General features: G+C 37.9%; 1 protein-coding gene across 9 annotated transcripts in view; it reads left to right on the forward strand.

Annotated features, from left to right (window-relative positions):
- LOC128312907 (collagen alpha-1(IX) chain-like) overlaps positions 1 to 25,643 on the forward strand; it is a 228,472-nt gene that overhangs the window by 38,493 nt on the left and 164,336 nt on the right. For 5 of the 9 annotated variants that reach the window (XR_008292834.1, XR_008292852.1, XR_008292851.1 and 2 more), the window contains one exon: positions 13,226 to 13,298. Coding sequence is in view for 2 of the 9 variants with exons in the window: in XM_053208665.1 (XP_053064640.1) it covers positions 13,226 to 13,243 (18 nt within the window). In the remaining 7 variants the exon portion in view is untranslated. Of the gene's footprint in view, positions 1 to 91; positions 2,642 to 13,225; positions 23,678 to 25,643 lie in introns of those variants that run through there. The other 4 variants (XM_053208675.1, XM_053208666.1, XR_008292844.1 and 1 more) reach the window with 3 other exon arrangements.

The following is a 25,643-nucleotide window of genomic DNA, read 5'->3' on the forward strand; positions in this document are numbered from 1 at the left end:
ACCAATTAACAGAAAATAAAGAAGATAAAATTCATAACCCCCTCAATAGATGCAGTAAAAGCATTTTTTTTCCTCAAAATTCAACACCCAGTCATGATAAAAACTCTACAAACTGGAAATAGAAGAGGACTTCTTCAATCTGATAAAGGGCATCTACAAAATCCTTACATCTAGTATCATACTGAATACTTTCTCCTGAAGACTGGCAACAAGGCAAGGGTGCCCACTCTCACCACTTCTTTTCTATTTTCATTGTGATTTCTAGCTAGTGCAATATTATAAGAAAAAGAAGCAAAAGACATACAAATTGGAAAGGAAGCTGCTTTTATTTGCATATGACATGATCATCTACATTGAAAACAATAATTAGCGAATCTACAAAGAAGATACTGGGGAGAAAAAGAAGCTACTGGAACTAATATATAAATAGCAAAGTAGCAGGATACAAAGTCAATATTCAATAAATTAATTGTATTTCTATATATTCACAACCAACAATTGGGATTTGAATTTAATATAATAATACATTTTAATGGCATTAAAGTATTTAATAGTTTTAAAATATGAAATATTTAAGTTTTATAAAATATATGCAAGAATTATACACTTAAAAATATAAAATTTATTGAAAGAAAGTAAAGAAAATCTCAAAGATGGGGACATATACCAGGTTCACAGATTGAAAGACTAATTATTGTTAAAATGTCAAGTGTCCCTACATTATCTATAGATTCAATGTAATCTGTCCAATCCTAGCACCTTTTATTATTTGGTAAAAATTTATAAATTGAGTCAAGAATCTATAGGCAAATTAAAAGTGCTAAAGTAGCCAAAACAATTTTTGAAAAAGAACAAAATTTGAGAATGTATATATTATCTGATTTCTAGTCTTACTCTAAAGTTTTGCAGTAATCAAATACCATGGTATTGGCATGAGAATAGACATATAGGAAAGTGGAAATAAAAAGACAGTCCCAAAATAGATACATACATGTGTAGCCAATTTATTTTCAACAAAGTTTTCAAGTTAATTCAGTGGGGAAAGGATAGTTGTTGCCATAAATGGTGTTGGAACAACTGGATAACCACATGAACCTTGACCCTTAGCACACATTCTCTAAAAAATTAACTTTAAGTGGATTATACACCTAAATATGAGCTAAAACCATATGACTTATAGAAGAAAACATAGGCAAATATCTTTATAACCTTAGTTTAGGCAAATACATTTTAAGATACAAAATGTATAAACCATACATTTTTTTTAAAAAGGTGGTAAAATTAGAATGAATTGAAATGTAAAATTTTTGCTCTTCAACATACTCTGTTAAGGAGAGGAAAAGGCAAGCTACAGTTGGAAAGAAAATATTGGCAAAACCTAGATCTGATGAAGAACTTGCGTCCATAATAGAACTCTTACAGCTTAATAAGATAAATATATGACAACAAAAATGGGTGACAGATTTGTAGACACTTCCACAAATAAGTTGTATGAATGCTAAATGTACATATGTATGTATGATATGTATGATATCATATGTATGATAGCTTATGTATGATGTTCAACATTATTGGTTATGAAAGAAATGCAAAATAAAATCACAATGAAATATCCACATGTGCCAATTTTTGGTAGCTTTATTTGAACTCAAATTTCCCTCAAGTGGGAATGAATAAACAGATTGTTGTGCATGCATGCAAGGAATTCTACATAGCAGTAAATAGGAAAGAACCAATGATTCCTGTAATAATGTGAATGGGTATCAAAAATTTTTTGTTAAGTGAAAGGCCATTCTCAAAATATCACATAATGGATAATTCCATTGATATGAAGTTCTAGAAAAGATAAAACTCTAAAGACAGGAAGCAGACTGGTGGTTGCCAGAAGCTGAAGCAGGGTATGGGGGGAGGTTTTTACTGCAAAAGAGCAGAAGAGAACATTCTGGATGAAAGAAATGTTCCACATCTTGCTTTTGGTGGTGGTTATGTGACTGTATTCATTTGTCAAAACTCATAAATTGTATAATTTTATTGAATGTAGGTTATGCCTCAAAATAGCTAATTAAAAATTTTTTAAGAGAGGTCTGGGTTAGAGATACATGTGTAACTCATGTGTATATAGATGGAATTTAAGGCTATGAAAATGGATGATATATATGAAGCTCAAAGATTGAGCACTGGGGTACTACAATGTTTAGAAACCAGGGAGATGGGTAGGAAGTAGCAAAAATGACTCAGAAGGAGTAGCGAGTAAAGAAAATGGAGTATTTGAAATGTCTTGGAAGCCAAATGATAAAGGTATTTCACAAAGAAGTGAGTGATCATCTGTGTCAAATGCTGTTGATGTGTCAAAAAATATGAGGAATGATTGTTTCTTATTGAATATAGCAGTCAAATATGAAGGCAATTCATATTTTGTCTTGAACAAGAGAATATTGACTGGGACTGCATTGGTTTGGTTCAAAAAAAGAATGGGCGTAGTCAGAGATAGTGAAGAGGCAACTCCAAATTAGTTTTGCTGTAAACTAATTTTTTACTTTTTGCTGTAAAGTAAAGGAGTGTAATGGAGTGTAGGTAATGAGGTACTAAGTGTAGGTAATGAAGTATTAAGGTAATGAAGATGATGATGATGGTGGTGGTGGTGGTGGTGATGATGATAACTTAAGATGGTGCAATGTTAACATGTTTTTATCCTTGTGGGAAGGATTCATCAGAGAGAGAAACATCTATGATATAGGAAAAAGAGGGAATATTTCTAGTAGCAATATCCTTGAGCAAGAGAAAGTTGATGGGATCTAATGAATGAGTTGAAGCATTGGCCTTGGATAGGGGTACAGACAGTTTGTATTAATAGAATGATTCAGAGTGTATGGGCACATGTACAATGAGATGGATAGATGTGGCGATGGAGCTTATGGGCATTCAAAACAAGTTACTTCTGTTTTCTACTTCTATTTTCTCAGAGGTACAGGAAGCAAGATTATGAACTGCAAATGAAGATAAGGAGGAACTTGGAGGACTGAAGTGAGAATAGAAGTGAGAAATGAAACAACCATCTAGGATGCATGTGTGAAGGAACCAGGGAAATAGGGTTTGATTGTTGGGCAGCATCAAGAGGCTACTTCTGCAGAATGACTATCCCTTTCAAATGAGAACATTCAGGTTTTCTCTGGATTCATCCAGCTACAGGATGCAGGCACAAAGTAGATGGAGAGATGAACTTACCCAGTATTAAAGTTTTGCTACAAGAGAATGAGAAGGTGGAAGAGAGGCAAAAGAGTTGAGAATATGTACAAGGGAATGATGATAAAGATGGGCGGTGTATTTAGACTGTGAAAAGAAGTGAGGACACAAGGAGGGTGGTGGCCAGTAGAAAGGTGGTAGGATTAATGGACTGTAGGATGTAAAAGGGAGTAAGAATTGTTTAAACCACAGTACTAGAGATAGTAAGTTTGAAAGACAAAAGCTATGATTGGGGAAGGGATTTCTTAAAAGTGAAAGTAGGGAAGAGGTAACTACAAGGCCAGGGGTTGACTATGCAAGTGACTATCTGAAATGGGTAGAGAACAAGGTTACTGAAAAAGAAGAAGTTGCAGTGACATTTTCATGCCCTGGGTCACATCCCCTCGGTCTAGCTCGGATTTCATCAGCAGTTGTGGCAAACGGTTCCTGTTTGTTTTTGCCTTCCTGCCTTGAGCACCTATCTCGCCTCTGCTTTTCTGCCTCAGGGGTTTCCTTTGAGAGCTCTCTAAGTGCAGGGAAGGGTAGTCTGGAATTGTGGAGGAGTGTATACTTCTGGCGACAAATTTAAACCAGTTGGGATCAGGAGTTGATGGAGCCCCAGCTTCCCTTCTTTGGAAGGCAGTTCAGTTTAACATGGTTCCTCAGAAGGATTGAGTATCTCTTGTGTATTCTGGTAACTAATACAGTGGCATACACCCCTTCTTGTTCCCTCACTGTTACTTCTGGGAATCACCTCTCTAAAAAATTACCTACAGCCAAGTCCTTATTTCAGGATCTGCTTTGGAAAAACCAAATTAAGGAACTCAGAAGCCAGCTTGTTCAAAGGATGATTCAAATGGACATTTAAAAGATCATAGTAACGTTGGAACAAACAAAGTAATATAGGAAATACAATCTACAAGGAACAGGGGGAGCATTACTTAGCCTGGTGCCTAGCACTCGGTAATGATTTGGCAAATATTTGTTGCATGAATAATGCAGGGAGCATGCTGATCCTTTACAACCCATTCTTAAGAATTTCAGTTTCCTACTGTAAGAACTCCTTGAAGAATCATTCTGAGGTCCATTGTGTCACATCCAAACCACACTGACTTGATAAATAGGAACGGTGAGACAGGTTTAAAGGCAGGTTGAGGACAGAAACTACCAGTAAGTAGGAAATTCAATTATGCTGCTTTGAATTATCTGTGAAAGGAAAGGTCTGGATATTTGCTGAGAACTGGCAAACTGGAACCATTCCGTGTAGGTTGAGGAACTGCAATGAAATATCTGAAGCCCACTCAAGGTGATCTTCCTTACCTTCCTCCTCAAACTGTGCTCGGAAAACCTCCTTCTGGGCACAATCACTTTCACAGATTAATAGAATGAAGAGGTTTTTCTATTGCTGCACTTCTTTGTATGAAAGGGCTTTAAATTAATGAAATGTTACTGTAAATTCATTAAGAAACACATTTACAGCTTTAATATTTGTGTTTCCCTAATGCATACCTAAATGGTTCCTGAAAGTGAAACAATAATGTAGGCAGTTGATTAACTTTAAACCTTATCTCTAAATGAAACATAGCATATTTACAGGGAAAGAGCTGATTAATGTTGAACAGGAAAATAAGAGGAACTGATGGAAATATTCATCTAGGAGTTATACCTGAGATGCTGAGTTTCTAAATGTAATGCCTTTCCTTATCTCTATAATGAAAATTGTCATTAGGAAGATGGCAGACGTAGGTTGTTACTCCTGGTAATGAAATAAGTCATGAAACACTTGAGAGTATACTCATTAAACATACTCTTGTATTTATTGGTAGAAAGGAAAATGATCTCATTTATGTTTTAGAGAGAGATACTAATGGACACATTAAAGACACAGATTCTGTTCTATTATTCTAACAGTTTTAAGCATATATACAACATAGACCATTTGCTTTTAAATGGCTGAATACCACGAAAGAGGCATTTTACATTTAAAACTTGTTTTATATTTTATAACTAAAAACCAGCTTATACCTATAAATACACAATTTGGTGTATCTGTTTACGTACCTATGTGTCTGTCTATTATGAGAGTTGCTCCTGGGTATCTCAATTAGTTCATTATGGAAAATATGGAAAAATTGATAAGTAATAAAAAAGGAAATTTAAACCACCCATAATTCCACTTCAGGGATCATTACTATTATCACAATACCATATTTTGGAAAGGCAATTTAATAATATATATCAAAAGTCAACTGGTATCAAAAGATATCTAATCCTTGACTCAGAAAGGGTTTTCCTCAAGGAAATAGTTACTGGGTAGGTTCCTAAGGCATTTGTTGCAGTGTTTAAAATATTTTTAAACATGAAATACCGTGTATAAAGCTATTTTTGAAAATTCATCATTGTCTAGCTATACATTGAAACACTAAATAGCCAATACGAATGATGTTGTAGAAGAGTGTTCAATGATATTGAAAGATCTTCGCTATATAAAAGCTCAGTGAAAACAGCAGTGTCTAAAATAGTAAATAATGATGGGTATGCATGTGTGTGTCTGTGTAGAGAGAAGACTATAGGCATACCCCTCACATTTCATGATGACTATCTCTGACTGTTAGGTTTTCAATTTTCTTTTTGTTATTTATATTTTTTTAAATGATATAAAATAAACAAGGTCCTTTTAAAAATGCAAATAATTATAAGAAAGAGCAGACATATAACTTACACTTCTAAATGCAGCTAGCAAGTTATGGAAATTTGAGAGAAAGACATTTATGAAAGGTTTGATAATTTTGCTTCATATAAAATATAAACACAAAGGGCATGATATCTAGGGTGCCTGGGTGGCTCAGTAGGTTGAGTCCAATTCTTGATTTCTACTCAGGTCATACATGATCTCACTATCGTGAGATTGAGGCTTACCATGGGATCCACGGGGAGCCTGCTTAAGATTCTCTCCCTTCTTCTTCCCCTTGCTCTCTCTCTCTCTTTCTCTAAAAAAAAAAGAAGGTATAACATCTGAATATTCCTATAGAATCTTTACCCAGAAATGAGAGAGGTAGGAGAAAACCTTAGAAAAGGGAGTAAAGGTGGGGTGCCTGGGTGGCTCAGTTGGTTCAGCGGCCAACTTCAGCTCAGGTCATGATCTTGTGGTTCATGAGTTTGAGCCCCGCATCAGGCTCTGTGCTGACAGCTCAGAACCTGGAGCCTGCTTCAGATTCTGTGTCTCCCTCTCTCTTTCTGCCCCTCCCCGCCACTCACCCTCTGTCGGTCTCTCAAAAATAAACTTAAAAAAGTAAAAAAAAAAAGATACAGGAACCAAATTTAATTTAAAATAGCACTTAAGGGGGAGCCTGGGTGGCTCAGTCGGTTGAGCGTCCGACTTCGGCTCAGGTCATGATCTCAGTTTGTGAGTTTGAGCCCCACGTCGGGCTCTGTGCTGACAGCTCAGAGCCTGGAGCCTGCTTGGGATTTTGTGTCTCCCTCTCCCCTTGCCACCGCCCCCCGCCCCCACTCACCCTCTGACTCTCTCTCCCTCAAAAATAAATAAACATGAAAAACAATTTTAAAATAGCACTTAAGGCCAGACCTAGTCTCACTCTTTTCACAGAGAATTGATAAAAAGTGACTGCCTTTCAGAAATAGGTCCCAGAGGTGTAGATGGCTCTGGCTTGCTGTCTACTCCATTATTGTTCCTTGGAGAGTCTGTGATAGAAGCTGAGAAGACAGGCACATTGTTTGGTGGTGCTGTGAACATATTGATGTCCTTCAGGTGTTATTTCAGTAAGATTTCTTTAACAAGCTACAAGCTCCTTTTTTAAAAGTTAGGATTGCATCTAATACACAGTCAAAACTTACTATAAAATAATTATATAACCCATTCCTCAACTTTTAGTTAAAATAGATGAAAATGAACATTGCATGGGTGAAAAGGAGGTCAGAGAAGCAATGGAAGGGGCCGGTTGTCACTGGGAGCAGCAGGGTCTTTGATCAGCCAGAGGAGGATGCTGATACCTAAGATCAAGGAAAGAGGGCGCCAGAAAGGGAGAGAGTAAGGAATGGGTTGGCAAACTTTTTCTGTAAAGAGACACATAGTAAATATTTTAGGCTTTGCAGACCATATGGCTTCTGTCCCAACTGCCTGATGCTGCCACTGTAGCTTACGAGCAGTCATGAGCAATGCTCGAACAAGGAGCATGGCTAAATTCCAATAAAACTTTGCTCACAAAAATACCTGGCAGGCTGGGTTTCACCTGCAGGCTGCAATTTGCTGACCTTTGGTCTACACTTAAATGATGGAGAAAATGTTAATAATATGGATTAAACTGAAAAGTAGGTTGTGTCTATCCTCTTTGCCTTGAGACAAGCACACGAAAACATTTTTTAGTGTTTGAAAACTATTCTCTTCATTAGCAAAGTAGTTGCTCCCATCATCATCAAACGAGTTAAGTTTCACCATTCATCTCTATTCATCTTACTCATTAATAGAAATTAAAAAGCCAAAATCTGCCTTCAAGCTCAGAGAGCCTCTTGTTATACTTGACCGGCACACCACGGCTTCCCTCCCAAGGACCCCCTGGCTCTCAAGCCTGGTCTGACCTATGCTGAGATCTCGGATTGTTGTGCAGAGATGAGGTGGCTTGTTTTCAGAAATGGGTGCTTCAGATCCGCCCCAGTCACTTTCTTTTCCTAACTACACAGAGGGTGTTTTGGCTTCTTGTGTTGAAGAGGTCAGGCTTAGTTTCTGGTAGATCAGTCCACTCTATCCAGATGTGTTTTAAGCACATCACATACAAGTGATAGAATATTCTGGTGACATAATTATGTCCCTTGGACATGACAAGATGGGGCTTAGGGGCAGGGTCTGGAAGGAGAGAACGGATGAAAGCATCGCTGACTTGCTTGAATAAAAAAATGAGAGGATATTGTGACTACCCTGCACCCAGTCCTGATGTAGGACAAGGAGCAGGACTTTTCAAAAGGGTTCCTGCTTTTAAGCTGCTTACTTTTCAGTCTAGCTGGATTGAGAGTGAAGCAGAGCTGCAGGTGCAGACACAGAGAGAATTCAGCAGAGACAGGGATATGATAACAGGAGGTGAGGAAGATAAACGTAAGCCCTACAGGATCATTTGGAGTATGAGTAGGGGGAAGGGAGATGAGGGACAGCATATTTCCTCACCTATGTGGCATGGGAGGTTTGCGCCAACTTCTAAACAAAAAGGGGTGATCGGAAGGCCAGAGAACACAGAGGCAGATAACATTGGGAGTATACATTCATCCAAGATGTTGTGTGTGTGTGTGTGTGTGTGTGTGTGTGTGTGTGTGTGTGTTTGTAGTCTCCCTTTATTCATCCCCTTCTCACAGTATCAGATGTTCTGCAAGGTCTTGATTTAATTAGCATTGGAAAGATGCCATTAGTGATGATTATGTTACACGTACTTATGACTGAGATGAGACACACTTTACTGGGACCACACTTATCTGATTAGTGTTTCTTCTATACTAATGCTTCAGAAATGGGCCAGGATAGTGATATGGCCTTCTACAACATCACACACACACACACACACACACACACACATTGCAGTTTGGGCGACGCATAAGCTTGGTTCTTTCTTGCAGGTCTGAACTTTAGCTCTTCACACAGTAAACAAAACAAAAACAAAACAAAATAAATAATGAAAAAACAAAACACATTGTGTAGTCAAATCTCTTCCTGAATCTGTACACCTGCCAACTAAAAAATATGCACAATGCAAGAAACCACACAGTAGATTCTTCCAATGTGCCGCTGTATTCTGGGATTGTGTGTTCTCCAGAAAACTGCACTAATTCTTTAACTGAAACACTTTGCTAAATGTTTCTATTTTTTCATCTTAAAGAAAAACACTATGCTACTGTGTAGAATCTAGAGTTCAGAACCACATATAGTAGAAACTGTGGGTTGAAGGAAAAAAAAACCCTAAAAAAAGAAATGATTAGTCAAACATTTCCCTCTGCCTTAATAAATGGTAGTATAAAAGTGAGTTATTAGGAATTCTATGTTTTTACTTAAAAGATGACTTCAGTAACTGCCTTCCAGATATGGCTTTATTTCCAGACTCAGTTTATGTAGTGAATTTCTCTAGTTTCATACCAGTGTTCATCATGAACACAGAATGTAATTGCTTAAAGAGAACAATTCTTCACTCTACCCTTCCATGCCTTAGGAAGGTGCATACTAGAGATGCATCTGAAAACATTGAGTGCCAAAATTTTCATCACTTTTATAAAAGAGGTTGTATAATTTTTCCGTGAAAATGCACTTCAGTGAACTAGCCACTGGATGTCATTGTTGTGACATACAGATGGAACCAAATCCCTTTGACTCTTACTAGGAGCTGGAGCTGAAGCAGAGTGAAGGTTGGATAGGATAGCTTCACGTCTGAAGCAACACATCTGTTTGAAAAGTAAATTTAAGTGAAAGAGCTTTCTTAACACAATCCAATTACATTTGTTTTCTTTGTAGCTCCAGGAACTTGGAATCATGCAGATGTGTTTTGCGATTCTTATTTGGGTTATTTTTAGTGCACTGTTATTCATCCATCTTCCTAAGAATTTAGGTTACAAAACCTAAATACTGGTTTTGCTTGTTTGTTTCTGTTATATGCATTTTTAAGACTTCAGTATGTTTTTTTCCATTCTCTCCTATTTCTGTGCCTCTGTGGCTTTGCTAAACCTGCTAAGATCACCTAGGAATTGGTTTTTCCCCCTGTTGGTATATTTTGTGAGTCCTGTATTTTTCAAAAATTACCTTTGCAATAAGCTGATCTAACCAAAAGAGTGGTAGTAGCCCCTGGAGCAAGATAAGTCATTTATCTTTTTCAGCCATCCTCAGGCTAGAGGCTGGGCAATCATAAACCATCAGTGGGAGATGTCTTTGCAGGTTTATGTGGCTAAGTGAAGAAATGTGGTGCTTTCACTGTCTGCTAGTTGCCACTTCCCTGCTCACCCTCAGTAGCTCTTTAAATGTTTTCAAATGTTTATTTATTTTCAAAGAGCGAGTATGTGAGTTCACGCACATATGAGTCGGAGAGGAACAGAGAGAGAGGGAGAGAATCCCAGGCAGGCTCTGCACTGAGTGTGGAGCCTGATTTGGGGCTTGATCTCATGACTGTGAGGTCACGACATAACACAGTATCAAGAGTCGGTCACTCAACTGACTGAGCCACCCATGCTCCCCCCTCAGTAGCTTCTTTAAATGGCACTGATTCGCCCTCATGATAGGGATAATGTGGACCCTCTTAGGCATAATGGTAGCCTATGACCCCTCATTCCTCTAAATTGTGCATTCAAAAGGATGTTTCAGACAGTAACCTGTAGTCTTTACGAGCCTGGTCTCTGGAATAAGATAGTCTTAGATATACCCTTTGGTATGACCTTGGTGGTTTACTAATCTTTCTGAACTCTGGTTTTTCCATTTGTGAAGTGGGTATAATCATTCCCATCTGGAATATTTGTTGTGAAGATTATATGAGTAAAGGGCTTAGCACGGCATTTGGTATCTTTTAATTCTTTTTTTTTTTTAATTTTTAATGTTTATTTATTTTTGAGACAGAGAGAGACAGAGCATGAGTGGGGAGGGGCAGAGAAAGAGGGAGACACAGAATCCAAAACAGGCTCCAGGCTCTGAGCAGTCAGCACAGAGACCAACGCGGGGCTCAAACTCATCAACCGTGAGATCATGACCTGAGCCAAAGTCAGACGCTCAACCAACTGAGCCACCCAGGTGCCCCTGGTATCTTTCAATTCTTAATATAAAGAGAACACTGTTAATATTACCTGAAACACACAAAGACAGCAGTCACCGGTTCAACAGTGTTGAGGCAGAGTTACAGAGTGGCCATGGGACAGCGTCTTTCCTCCTCTGTGCTCAGAAAATATGCATAGTAGGTATATCGGAAATAATTGCTAAGAAGATTTTTTGGTAATTGTTTAAATAATTTCTGTAATTTCTATCAAGGAGACTGCTTTTCTTGTTTTGTTTTTTACATCTGTGCTGGCTTTGATATGCAAAGGGTAAATGTATACAGTTCATGACTTGTAGGTCTTCATGATTTACTACGGATAAAACATTTTGACAAATGTAAGGAAACTACATTCAGTTGACAATTCTAGAAGCAAATTTACCTAAGGCATTTTCTTACCTGGCAGCATCTGGAATATGCTGGGCACTCAATAACTATTAGCAGATGCAATTAAAGCAGTAAATTCAGAAGTAGAGAAATAGCATATGTAAACATTTGACCAGATGCTCTCACACCAATCCATATCTCTTCAGAGTAAACTGTTTATATTATTTTAAGGAAATCTGTTTGATGTTGTGTAGGGTGTTGTGAAGAGGAACTGAATTGGGTAGTATTAGGTAACCTCTGCTTTCTCATTTTGGAAGACCATGCTGTTTTGAGTACACAATTTTGGTGGGAAGACATTTGCCTAGCTTATGGTCAGATTTCATATTAAAAATAAAATATCATTCCACTCTTGTTCAAGTAATAGGTATTTGCAAATATAAAATCCTAAATGCAATTCTTGTCAATGCACCTAAAAGAAGAAATATGTAACTTTCAATCATTAGGATAAAATTAGAATAGTTTTATTTTTCTCAAGCCACTACTTTCAACTGTATTCTTTCCAGTCTCCCTTTCCTATCATTTAATAATATCTCAGGCAGATCCCATAACTTTCAGATCACTTATAGTTATTAAAAGCTCATTCCAGTACAGTTTAAGATTTCTGTGTTCGGCCCAGCTCTACGGTGGTGGTTCTCAAACGTTAGCATGCATCAGAATCACCTGGGGTGCTAGTTAAAAACACAAATCAATGAGCCCTAACTCCAGAGTTTCTGATTCAGTAGGTCTGTGGAAGGATTTGAGAATAATTATTTTCAATGAGATCCCAGGTGATGCTGATTCTGGGAGCCACTGCTATATGCCTTTTCTCCTACCTATTTTAGGCTCTAGTGCCCTAGCACTCAGTGGGTTCGAGTGGTAAGGAAAGAGAGGGAAAGAAAAATGTTCTCCTTACTTAACTAACTGTGGCTGCAGTCTTCTCTTGGATGGTTACTTCTATTTCCACTAGTGGTTGTTAACATCTTCTGAATGCATGGCAAGTATCCAAATGCTGGATCTCTTGGGACGTCTCACATGTGGGACAATTTGCACAATTTTTTTATGCATTATATACTGCTCTTGCTTGACCCCTTCCACCTTTACCTTTGTCCCCACTTTTGGTGGCTCACCTCATTTCTCTTGTTGCTGTGTGCTCTGCTAAGCCAGTTTCTAAAAGCCTGACAAGGTCGTCTTTTAAGAATTGAAATGGGACCATATTCTTCTTAGCCTCTTTTTGTTATTCCTCCTCCTCAGCTCCTGTTTAACACCTTTCAGTGACGTTATAAAATCTTAAATCCTTACCATGGCACCCAAGGCCCTGAACGATCTGACCTTTGCTTACCTCTCTAACCACAGGTAACTATTTTCAAGCCTCCCACCTGTGTTGTCTCCATCACAAAGCTCTTCTTCATTGCAGGCCTTCCTGGGCTTTCCCCGTGCTGGCACTGCTTTCCCAAACTTCATGTAACAGGCTCATTTTCTTCCTTTGTCTCAGCTTATACATCATAGTCTCTAGAAAGCCTTTCACCTTCTGATCTTAAAATTGCTTCTTTTATACTCTGCTGAGACTCTGTTTCTTCTCCTTCATGGGGCTTTTGTAATTATTTTTTAATATTTATTAATTTTGGGGAGAGTGCAAATGGGAGAGGGGCAAAGAGAGGAAAAGAGAAGATCTGAAGTGGGCTCTGTGCTGACAGCAGCAAGCCCAATGTGGGGCTTGAACTCACAGACTGCAAAATCATGACCTGAGCCCAAGTCAGACACTCAATTGACTGAGCCACCCAAGTGCCCCTACTTTTTGTAATTTTTAATGATATGTTTGTGCTTATTTTTTATGTCTGTTTTTTCTCCTCCAGATTATAAATTACATTTGAGCAGAGACCTAGTCTGCACCTCCTACTCAGGGCCTGGGACTGTAATTCTCATATAGTAAGTACTCAATACATTTTGACTGAATGAATGAAGGAATGAAGAAAGGGTCAATTGGGCTGGTCTTCTTGAGGTTCTGGGCAAATCTTCACTCAGGGTGTTGGAAAGTCAAGTGGTGGTGTTCATTACCTCATCCTAGGGGAGATAAGGGGTTTGTTTGGGGACAGTGTTGGAAAATGTTTGTTCATTTGACAGGCTGATATCTGTTAAAAAGTAGGGAAATACTCTGTAAAGTTACAGATTTTGCTTGGCAGGTAGTACAATGTGCTTCTTAAGAGTTCAGGCTTTTGACTCAGATAGTTTGTTAATTTGGGTTCTCTAAGAACCAGATACCAAAGAAAGATTAGGACTGCAAGTTATTTATTGGGCTAAAATCCCTGTGATAGAAGTTGGGGAAAGAGTCAGTGGAGGTGGGAGAGCTCTCAGACCACACCGCAGGTCTAATCCCTATAAAGGGTTGATGACAGACAGGAAGTTTCAGTAAAAAGAGTCCTAGACGGCAATGAAGTTCTGAGAAAGTTTTGGCAAGGTTTATGGTCACTTTTCAAGTCCAAGTGGTTGTGTAAATCATATTTCATGGAAATGGGTCTGCTTTAGGACCCTGGAGGCACTGATTCTTTAGCTGGGAACAGCCTGTGGGAGGTATGGTGTTCGTGGTGGCCGTGCAGTGGAAGATTCAGAGCACAGTTTGTTGGTACCATGGGTCAAAAATGGACAATAAGAGGAGATCTGAGTGGTGTGCTTTGATGACCAGAAAAGCTTAATATGCATTTGGTAAAAAAATTGGTATTATTTGCTTTGGAGTTTGTCTTATCCTTCATGGCAAGACGCTAATCTTCTACATTTCTCATTGGTCTGCAATTATATTTTAGTCACGTGCTTTTCTTCTTTTAAAGTTATCAAATGAGGGGTGCCTGGGTGGCTCAGTCGGTTGAGCATCTGACTTCAGCTCAGGTCATGGTCTCACAGTTTGTGGGTTTGAGCCCCACATCAGGCTCTGTGCTGACTTATTAACGTTTGCTATATTGCTTTCTGGACGTTTTCATATCACTTGTTTATATTCATGCATACACATATTAATATACACAAGCATATGCACAGCTACACACACAAGTACACACAAATATACACACAACTCTACAGTTTTGTCTTTATAAACGCAGGCTTATGTTCCATATATTATTCCATATCTTGCTTTTTCTTCTAACAATTTTATTTAGGGAGTTGTCCCTCTTGGAATATATAGTAGCTATTTTCAAGCTTTCATAAATAAGAATTAGCTGCGGTTCTAATTAAAATTCTAAGTCCCATGAATTCAGTAGGTCTGGCGTGTGGCTCAGTAATCTGTTAACCAAAAACTCTGGTGATTCTGATCAAGATGATCATTGGATCATAGTTTTAGAAACACTAATAGAAATTTGTATCATTCTTTCTATGACTTTATTATATTCAATAGTATGAACTCGTTTCATGATTTATCAATTTTTTTATTAATGAAGAGTTAGGTGTTTTAATTTTTACAAATGAATCTATAGTGAACATTCATTTTCTAGTAGCATCAAGTACACAATTTAAATATACATAAAGAGTTCCTATGTAAGAGTACACATATTTCATTTTCTTGTAATTGATTCTTTTTTTTTTTACATTTGTTTATTTTTTGAGAGACAGAGAGAGACAGAGAGTGAGTGGGGGAGGGGCAGAGAGAGAGAGAGAGAGAGAGAGAGAGAGGGAATCACAGAATCTGAAGCAGGCTCCAGCCTCTGAGCTGTCAGCACAGAGCCTGATGTGGGGCTTGAACCCATGAACTGTGAGATCATGACCTGAGCCAAAGTCGGTCACTTAACCGACTGAGCCACCCAGGCACCCCTGGGTACATAGATTTCTACAATTATTGTGTATTTTGATTAATTGGCCCCTTTATCTTATATAATGACCTTCTCTCTACTGTTACAGTTTTTTGGTTAAAGTTTAATTTGTCTAATACAAGAATAGCTATCTCTGCTTCTTTTTGTTTCCATTTACATGGAATATCTTTTCCCATTACTTTAATTTGAGCCTATTTATGTCTTTAAAACTGAAGCGACTCTCTTATAGGCAGCATATAGTTGAATCTTATTTTGTAATCTATTAATTACTGTATGCATGTATTTTGATTGGAGTATTTAATCCATTTACATTTGAAGTATTTATGGATAGGTAAGGACTTACTAATGCCATCTTACTAATTGTGTTTTTGTTTTTCTTTTGTAGTTCCCTTGTACCTTTCTTCTTTTGCCGTCTTTCTGTGTGAATTGGTGATTTTCCATAGTAGTATTCTTTGATTCCCTTCTGTTTATCTTTTGTGTCTACTCTAGGTTCACTTTGTGCTTACCATAATGTTTACATAAAACATTATACACACACATACACACACACACACATCTATTTTAAGCTGATTATCAACTTAACTTTGTATATGAAAACTCTTTCCTTTTACTCCTCTCCCGATAATTTTGTTTTTGATATTATAATTCACCTGTTTTTATCTTGTATATTTATTAACAAGTTATTGTAACCATAGTTATTTTCAAATTTTTGTCTTTTAACTTTTATACTGGTGTTAAGATATTAACGCACCACCTTAATATAGTATTAGAGTATTCTAACTTTGACTATATAATTCCCTGTACTAGTTTGTTTGATATTTTCATATGTTTTTATGTTACTAATTAGTTTTATTTTAGCTTTAAAACCTCTTTTTTAGCATTTCTTATAAGGCATTACTATACATAATGAGTGACCTCCCTCAGTTTTGTTTGGGAGAGTCTTTATCTCTTCTTCATTTCTGAAAGACAACTTTGCTGGGTAAATATTCTTGATTGGCAGTATTATTCTTTCAGCACTTTGAATATATCATGCCAGTTTTCTGGTCTGCAAGGTTTCTACTGAGAAATCTGATAGCCTTATCGGGGTTTCCTTCTATGTGACTATTTTTTTCTTTCTTTCTTTTTAAAATTTTTAATGCTTATTTTTATTTTTTTAAAATTTATTTTGATAGAGCACATGAGTGGGAGGGGGCACAAAGAGAGGGGGAGAGAGAGAATCCCAAGCAGGCTCCGCCCTGTCAGCACAGAGGCTGATGTGGGCCTTGAACTCTTGACCCATAAGATCATGACCTGAGTCAAAATCTAGAGTTGGTTGCTTAACTGATTGAGCCACCCAGGTGCCCCTCTCTTTCTGCTTTTAAAATTCTCTTATTGTCTTTGATTTTAGACAGTTTTATCATAATGTGTATGGGTGAAGATTATTTTGGGTTGAAATTTTAGTGTGGCCTATTAGCTTCATAAAGTCAGATATCCAGCTATCTCCCCGGATTTGGAGAGTTCTCTTTTATTACTTTAAAGATTCTTTTTTTCCCTTTATTTCTTTCTTCTTGGACTCCAATAATGCAGAGGTTATATCTCTTGGTATTCCATAATTCATGTAGGAGTTCTTCACACTTTTTCATTCTTTTTCCTTTATGATCCTCTGACTGGATGACTTCAAATGACCTGTCTTAAAGTTGACTCTTTCCTTGCTTGATTGAGTCTGATATTGAAGCTCTCTATTGAATTGTTCACTTCAGTCATTATTTTCTTCAATTCTAGGATTGTTTTTTCTCATGGTATCTATTTTTCTGCTAAGCTTCTCCTTTAGTTCATGCATTGTTTCCCTGATTTCAATTAGTTGTCTACTTGTTCCCTTTTAGTTCATTGGATTTCTTCAAAAATATTATTCTGAATTCTTTTTCAGACAGTTCATACATCTTTATTTTTTGAGGGACAGTCATTGGAATTGTATTAGTTTTAGGCACCTGGGACCTGGGTCTGCATAGATGGACCTGGATCCTGGTCCACAGAGGTCAACCAAGTGCTAGGGACTGCTGGTGTGGGCTCGGCATCTAGGTTTATGGGGGCCAAACTCATACTCAGACAGACTGAGAGCCTGGTTCTAGAGGATCTGGACTAGAGTCTGATACCATGGAAATTGGCTTGGTACTAGGGTAAGCCTATAGCCTGGGGTCATAGATATGGGCTCATAACCTGGGGCCTCACATGGAGATTGAATCTATAGGGGCCAGTCTGGTGCTTGGGTGGGCCTGGAGACTGAGTCAGTGAGAGCTGGCCTTGAGGCTGGGGCTGTGTGGGCTGGCCTGGTGCTAGGGCAGGCTGGAAGCTTGGATCCACAGAAGATAGTCTGGACCTAAAATCATTAGGGGTTGGCTTGGTACTGGGGTGGAGAGAAAGTGTGAGTCCATGGTAGTAGGCCAGGAGCTGGGCACAGTTGGGAGCTTGGGATCTCAGGTACCTGCCTGCAGTTTGGGGTTACCAGGGCTGATTAGGAGCCTGGGGCCACAAATGCCATTTGGGTACATGGGATCTGCCAGCTCTGGGATGTGCCCAGAGCTTGGATTTGTGGAAGTCTCTGGGAGCCTAAGGTCATGGCTTGGAATCCAGCAGGTGCTGGTGTGAGCTGTGTATCTGGTTCACAGGAGTCTGGTAGGGGCCGTCTAGAACCATAGGAGTTTGTCTGGTGTTGGGTGGGTCCTCTCCCATGGGGAAAGTGTGTCTCTCTGTGCTGGGCTGCCTGGGTTGGGGGAAAAGTGATGGGGTAGTATGAATCTATCTTTCCTAACCTCCTCAATACATTTTTTCTTATTTCTGTGCTTTGCCCAAGTGCTGTAATCTGTCACTTGGAAACTAGCTTTTGTGAAGGTATTTTTCTTCATGGATAGTTATTCAAACTGATGGTTCTGGGAGGGGTGTGAATTAGAAATTCCTATACCATCATTTTGCTAACAATACCTTTTATTATAATTAAAACTTTTTTTCCAGAATATATATGCAAATGTAAGGGAATACACATAGACACAATTTGATAATGATAATAAAATAAATATTCACATATCCACCACCAGGTTAAGAAATGGTACTTACCTAGTGATGTATAAGTCCCCTAAGTGCTTCTTTTTGAAAATTTTCCTTTCCCTCCTATTATAGAGCTTATCTCTCTCCTAAATTTTTTCCTAATCATTACTTTATGGTTCTTTACTCTTTTACCAGGTAGATTTATTTATGTTGTCTCTTTTTTGAATTTTATAAATGCAATCCTTTTTTTCATTCAATATTATAATTTTTTAACATTCTTAGATATTTATGTATGGCTATAGTTATTTGCACTGATACATGTATATATCTCTATATATCATATATAGGCACACATTTATCTATATATGATATTCTTGATTTGAATATATCCCAAGTTGTGTATTCTTCATGGATTTTTGAGTTTTTCCATTTTTTTGTTACCATGAGCAATGATGCTGTGAAGTTTCCTATTAAGGTCACCAGTTGCACATGCATAAGAGTTGTTCTGTGCCTTTTAGGAGTGGACTTACTGGATTGTAGAGCATGTGCACATTCAACTTTCCCAAACAGTGCTTAATTGTTATACAAATGGTTGTACCAATTTACACTCACACCTGTAGTTGAAGAGCCTGCCTGCCTGCCTGCCTTCCTTCCTTCCTTCCTTCCTTCCTTCCTTCCTTCCTTCCTTCCTTTTCTTCCATCCCTCCCTCCCTCTTTCTTCTCTTCTCTTCTCTTCTCTTCTCTTCTCTTCTCTTCTCTTCTCTTCTCTTCTCTTCTCTTCTCTTCTCTCCTCTCCTCTCCTCTCCTCTCCTCTCCTCTCCTCTCCTCTCCTCTCCTCTCCTCTTTTCTTATTTCTTTCTTCTATAAAGCAGAAGTTTCCTGAGTCGGCTTTAAAAGACTTTACCGCATCAGAGGGATGATGATTGGAATCAGTCACTTCAAAATGAAATGCTTTAAAGTAGAACACTGACAGCTTGAATAAATCTTTCTGGCAAGTGGGTAAATTTAAAATAAATGTATTTTAAGATTATAAACCTCAAGAGAGTTTAATTAAAGTTTAGAGGAGATTACAGCACAAATGTTTATGAACTAAAATTCTCCTTTCATGTCCAATAGCAATTAATTCTTCTCCTCCATTCCTAATTTATCAGCCTACTTCTGTTGCATTGATAGTGCTGCTACAATTTTCTACTTAGTGGTTATTTTAAACCCAAGAGAATAAATTTACCAGGCAGTCCACTTATAAATGTGAAGCCCAGTTCACTCTTTGTATTAGTCAACGGGATTTCTAAGCCCATGATGAATACTGAATTAAGAGATAAGGGAGAGTTTAAATTTCTGGGAAAAGAATAACCTAGAATTAAAAAATATATAGTACATTTATTAAGAAGGTCATGGTCTATTTTCTTATCTTCTTCACAAGAACACTTTGTGCTTTAAAATCAAATGCCAAAATTTAGGGCAGATCTCACACATATTTAGAACAATTTTTTGGGAAAATTTTCCTCAAAGTTATGCTCTCCACACTTTTGAAACTAATAGGAATATTGAAATGAATTTCATTGAAAATCGCCCAGAATTTAAATTTAAATTTTCTTTGTTAGATGTCAATGAAAATATTTTTATTTCCTCTTATTCCCTATTTAGCTCTTTACCCCAGTCATTCACATGCATTGGTTAAATTTAAAAAGTTTCTTTATGTCACCTCTTATCTGACTCTATTAAGATCCTTTCTTGGGTTGGGAGAGAGAACATGAAGGGGGTGGACAGGAGAAAGAGGGAGGGAGGAAGGAAGGGCAGGAGAAAGAGAAAGGGGGGAAAGAGAGGGAGAGAGAACCAAGAGGGGGGTAAGGCAGACAGGAAGAGAGAGAGAAAGAGGGAGAGACAGACAGATGGTGGAGAGGTAATAATGAACTGCCCATCCCTACCAGAGAGATTTCTAACCGCAAGCTAAAAACTACTAAGACCTCTCCAGCCTCCGTATATGACTCTGCTCTTCTCTGGAGGTGAGGCAAGAGTCAGGATTATTAACTGATATTAATATGCTATGTCTTAGTCCAAGTTCCATATAAAGAAGATAGGAGGCAAAATTTACACATGCTTTATTTGGGCCTGCAATCCCAGGACAGCAAGAATGAAGGGAAGTGAGGCAGTGGAGAAAGGAGAGCAAATACAAGGCAGCGTGTTCCTGAGCTGATTACATCTCATGCTGTTGTTATTGTTTGTTATTAACAAAGCAGTTTATTGGCTTTAAATATACATCAGTAAATTTTTAAATGTTAGTTAATTTTGCTAAGTTTTCTGTTTTATGATGAAGGAATACTGACCGAAAACATCAGAGAAAATAGAAGCTCAGCAGAATGGTGTCCAATATATTTTCATGAATAAGCAGATTTAAAAAAAAGTATATGACTTTTAATCTAAGAAAAAATGCTGTCAAAATTCACTGTTTAGAATTGAATTATTTTTGACTAAATGCAAGAAACAGGAGCTCATAAAATAAAGGCCTAGCATGGGCAGCAAGAGAAAAGAGAAAGAAATGGGGAAAAAATAGATTTTAATATCAAGTGTATTATCAGTTGTCTGGTTTTGTTTGTTTTTGTTTCACACTACTTAAGGCAGGATTATCTCTCTGTAATCCTACAGATAAGTTCTAATGTTTTAGCTATAAGAAAGTTTTAAGAGCTCAGATACATAGATAAGACAATTAAAAAAAAAAACCCTTTCCTTACAGTATACACAAGGCTTTAGAAGCATTATATATAAGACAGGCAGTTGTGTACTTATAGGACATTTCCAGAGAGGTTATCTAGAATCACTGTGTCTTAGAAAAGTCCATTGGAATTGAAAAAAGAAGAAGGGGAATGAATTTATCTTAAATCTCCTTGTCATCTCCTGTGTCTCATTGATTAATGTATTTTCTTCAGGGCATTTAACTACTCTGCCCTTATGGATTGTGCTAGCCAACCCCTGTGAGCAGCCATGAGAAAAGTCAGATTACATGCCCCATGATGAGTGCTTCATCTGAACCTTGAAGTGGTAGAGAAAGTGAGTCTCTGTTGGTTGGGTTAGTTTAGGTATGAACACAGGTTGAACTAATCTGTCACATCAGCAGGTACTGGCAGCAACCAGTAGTTTTAAGAGAGAGGTGATTGTGCAGCCTAAGTCCAGCTGTATGAATAAATTGCCCTAGTGGGCTGGGCTGGGCAAGCTGCTCTACCTGGGGATCACTTACACGGGAGAGGCTAGAGTGGTTCCTTGGATGGCCTTGAGATTGTCCCAGTGAACTCACTGTCCAATTGTCTCAAGAACATTTAGATCAGGATTCAGAATGCTTCTTTTCCTCTGTACAACCATCACCTAGAGATGCTTGTGCACATTTTTATAAACCAGCTCCCTTTTATTCAGAGGAAAATTGAAATCATGAATCCAGAAGAAAGGTGAGTAACAGCGTGGGACAGGGGCCATTGAAAGCATAAATTTAATTTTTAATTAAAGTACAAGTCTCTCCTATTGGGGATAATCTTGGATAAGAGGAAGCTTTCAGTGGTCAAGGTAGGGACAGAGCTAAGATTGGATAAATCTCAGAAATTTACTTGGTTATAAGAGTATAAGACAACAATGGGACACCTCGATGGTTCAGTTGGTTAAGCATCTGACTTCACCTCAGGTCACAATCTCACAGTTTGTGAGTTTGAGCCCCATGTCGGACTCTGCTGACAGCTCAGAGCCTGGAGCCTGCTTCGGATTCTGTGTCTCCTTCTCTTTGCCCCTCCCCTGCTCACACTCTGTCTGTCTCTCTCTTTGAGCAATAAACAAACATTAAAAAAATTTAAAAAAAGAGTATAAGACCAGAGAGTATAGGCCAACATCCGTGAAACTGTCAATGTAGCCAGGGAGCTCATTGGGCAGGAGGTGCTGTGCAGCAGTATTTGGCAGGGTGAGGTTCTGGTGTAAAGTCTGGCAGGATTATTCGTGATTTATTCATGGCAAACACCTTGGACACAGGAGCAGGATGCAGCCATCAGGATGCTAGGCAAGCGGGAGACAACTCCAGGTAAGATTCTAATCTCTAGTTGAGGACTAGGGTGTCCAGCAGAGAGACAATAGAATGAGCGTTCCCATGAACTTAAATAATAGGCTCATGACTGAAGTTGAGAGAAAGTACAAGGTGGTCCTCCAGAGACCCCATGGACACGATGGCCCACACAGGCATACTACACACTAGATGTGCTTGGGAAATGAGATTCTAACCAAGTGGGGTTAATATATAGAGCGGGCAAATATATATAGTAGTAAACAGGGTAAATGTATATATTGAAAATATATATATTATCTTCTATTGCTTGAACCATTATCTCAAATATGTTACAGGAAGTTGATATTTATTTTGGATAAAGTGGTCTCTGAAGACCTTTAAAAAATCAATATTATATATTTCAAAAATGCATAGAAGGAGTTGAATGAAAAAAAGGGGCAGAATTCGGTTAGATAGGTTTGTTTTCTGAAAGTGTCCATCCTCTTAAAATTTTGCTTATATTGTTAATCTTATTATTCTTATTTGCTCTGAAAATATTAGGTGTGAATAACTTCATCATCTCAATCAACTATTTTCATTTTATTCTGTATTGCTACCTTTTAAGAATCAGAATTTTGCCTGCATAAAGTCCCAAAGGAAGCAGAGGGGGCCAAATACTTTTTAAAGCCCTTTTAACCAACTAAAGCACATTATTTATACACTATTTTGGTTCTTGATCTAGCTTAATTTTATTAATTGAACTTTATATATTATATTAAAGACATTAAAAATTTCCTTTATGAAGGAACAAGATAGTGACCTAGAAGGCTCATGAACTTCCTTCCTTTCACAGACACACCAAATGTGCAGCTACATAAGGAGTGATTCCTTTTGAGAGAAATCCAGGAAATAGTTGCATGACTCCTGCACATTGGGTGAAAGAGAAAATATACACATCAAAATGGGAGACTGAGACACACTGTAATCATAAACATCACCCCCAGCACAGAGACATACAATAGGTGTGGAACCCCCAAGGTGCCAGTTTATGCCTGAAGAGTGACAGGTTTGAGCCACTCATCTAACACTCCAATTTTTAAGGCCAACCCCCACAAATCCCCAATTCTGAAAGCCAATGGGGCTTGAATTTCCAAGATCCACAGGACAATAACAAAGAAGCAGTTCTTAATGGTTGCATGAGCACTTGCCACAGCTACTGCCCCTCCCTAGCCATCCCCCCTCCCGCCCTCCCCCCTCCCTGCCCTGGGGCTCAGTACAGGGGGATCAGGCAAAAATGCGCATCTCCATCTTTCCCTGGAAGGGGTTTGATTACATACTCTATAGGCTGATGACTGAGGGTCTGTCTTCTAACTCACATCTACCTGTGATCCTCCACTGAACTCAGAGGAGCTAGTGGCTGTTTTCCCCACCTTCTCTTTTTGCCTTTTTCCAAAGTGAAAATCAAGTCACCAGCATCTCTCTGACAGGAGCTTGTACACATCTAGTGCCACCCCTTTTTTTGCAGTTGCCAAAGAAGGGATAGGCCCCAGATTGCCTAGCTCTGATAGCCAACTGGGCTTGCATTCATGAGTCCCACAAAATTGTAGCAAAGAAACACTTTTTAAACAAACGCAGGAGCATCCCCTGTGGTTAAATATCCTCAGGCTCAGTACAGGCACAAATGCCCGTCTTCCAGTTTCTTCCTCCCAGTAAGCTTAACTACATACTTTTCCAGGTGCTGCTTGGGTGTCTGGTTTTTAATCAGTCTGCACCTAGGGCCCTGACTATGATCGTATCCTTTGAGACCCTGATGGGTCTTTGCATATCATCAACCATTGGCAACCACTAAGAACAAAGATGTGACTTAGACAATCACAGAAGTTTAAGTGGCAACCAAGAGCTGGGGCTAACTAGGTTCATTTCCTACATGAGACCACTCTATCACTCTTTCAAGACTGGTTAATCTAATGTGCAGAAAGCAACACAGAGAGTCAAGGAAAATGAAGAAACAGGGAAATAGGGTCGAAATCAATACAAATCTCTAGAAATTGATCTTCAAGAATTCAAGGTAAGTTATTTACCCAGTAAAAAGTTAAATTTAATGGTCCTAAAGATGCTCATCCAGGTTAGGAAAGCAGTGCATGAACAAACTGAGATTTTCAACAAGAGATAAAATATTTTAAAATTACCAAAGAAGAATCATGGAATTGAACAATATAGTAACTGCACTGAAAAATTCAATAAAAGCGTTCAATAGCAGACTAGATCACATGAAAGAAGAGATCAATGAACTTGAAGATAGGGCATGAAATTTTTTAAGAAGAGGAGAAAATAAGAAAGGACAAGTGTGAAGTTAGCTTAAGGGACATAAGGGAAGACATCATTAAACAGAACAATATACACATTATAGGGGTTGCAGAAGGGAAAAAAAGAGAAAAGGGGGAGAAAGCTTAGTCAAAGGAATGATGGCTGAAAATTCCCCTAACCTGGAGAAAGAAACAGATATCCAGATCCAAGAAACCTGAAGATTACCAAATATGATGAACTAAGGAGACCCACCCTGAGACACATTATAATTACATTGTCAAAAATTAAAGACAACGAGGAAAATTTCAAAGCAGTAAGAGAAAAACTTGTTACATACAAAGGAACCCCTTACAAGACTATCAGTGGATATTTCAGCAGAAATTTTGCAGGCCAGAAAGGAGTGAGATGATATATTCACAGTGCTGAAAAAAAATTGCCAACCAAGAACATTCATTCCATCTGGCAGAATTAAGGGGCGATAGTTTTCCAGAAAAACAAAATCTGAAGGAGCTCATCACAAGTAGACCAGTCTTAGAAGAAATTTTATAGAACATTTCTTAAGCTTAAATGAAAGGGTATTAATTAATAACATTGAAAACATATGAAAATATGAAATTCTTAGGTAAAAGTAAATATATAGTTAAATTCAGAATATTCTCCTATTGTAATAATGGTTGGTAAATCACTTATAACACCAGTGTAAAGATGAAAAGAAATGAAGCATTAAAAATAGCAGTTATTACAATAATTTTTTGATGTATAGACAATATAAAAAGATGTAGTTTTGATGTAACCTCTATGAAATTCCAATGACATTTTAAACAGAAATTTAAAAGCAATCCTGAAATTCTTATGGCATCACAAAAGAACCTGAAGCAATATTGAGAAAGAAGAATAAAGTTGGAGGCATCACGCTCTGATTTCAAATTATATCACAGAGTTATAATAATCAAAACAGTGTGGTACTGGCATAAAACAGACACATTGATCAATGGAACAGAACAGAGGACTGATAAATAAACTCAGGCATAAAATAAATTAATTTTTTACAAAGCAGCCAAAAATAATACAATGGGGAAAGGGCAATCTCTTCAATAAATGTTGGAAGAAGTGGATATTTACAAAGAAAAG

This window comes from Acinonyx jubatus, chromosome F2 (assembly GCF_027475565.1).
Source record: "Acinonyx jubatus isolate Ajub_Pintada_27869175 chromosome F2, VMU_Ajub_asm_v1.0, whole genome shotgun sequence".
Lineage (NCBI taxonomy): Eukaryota > Metazoa > Chordata > Mammalia > Carnivora > Felidae > Acinonyx > Acinonyx jubatus.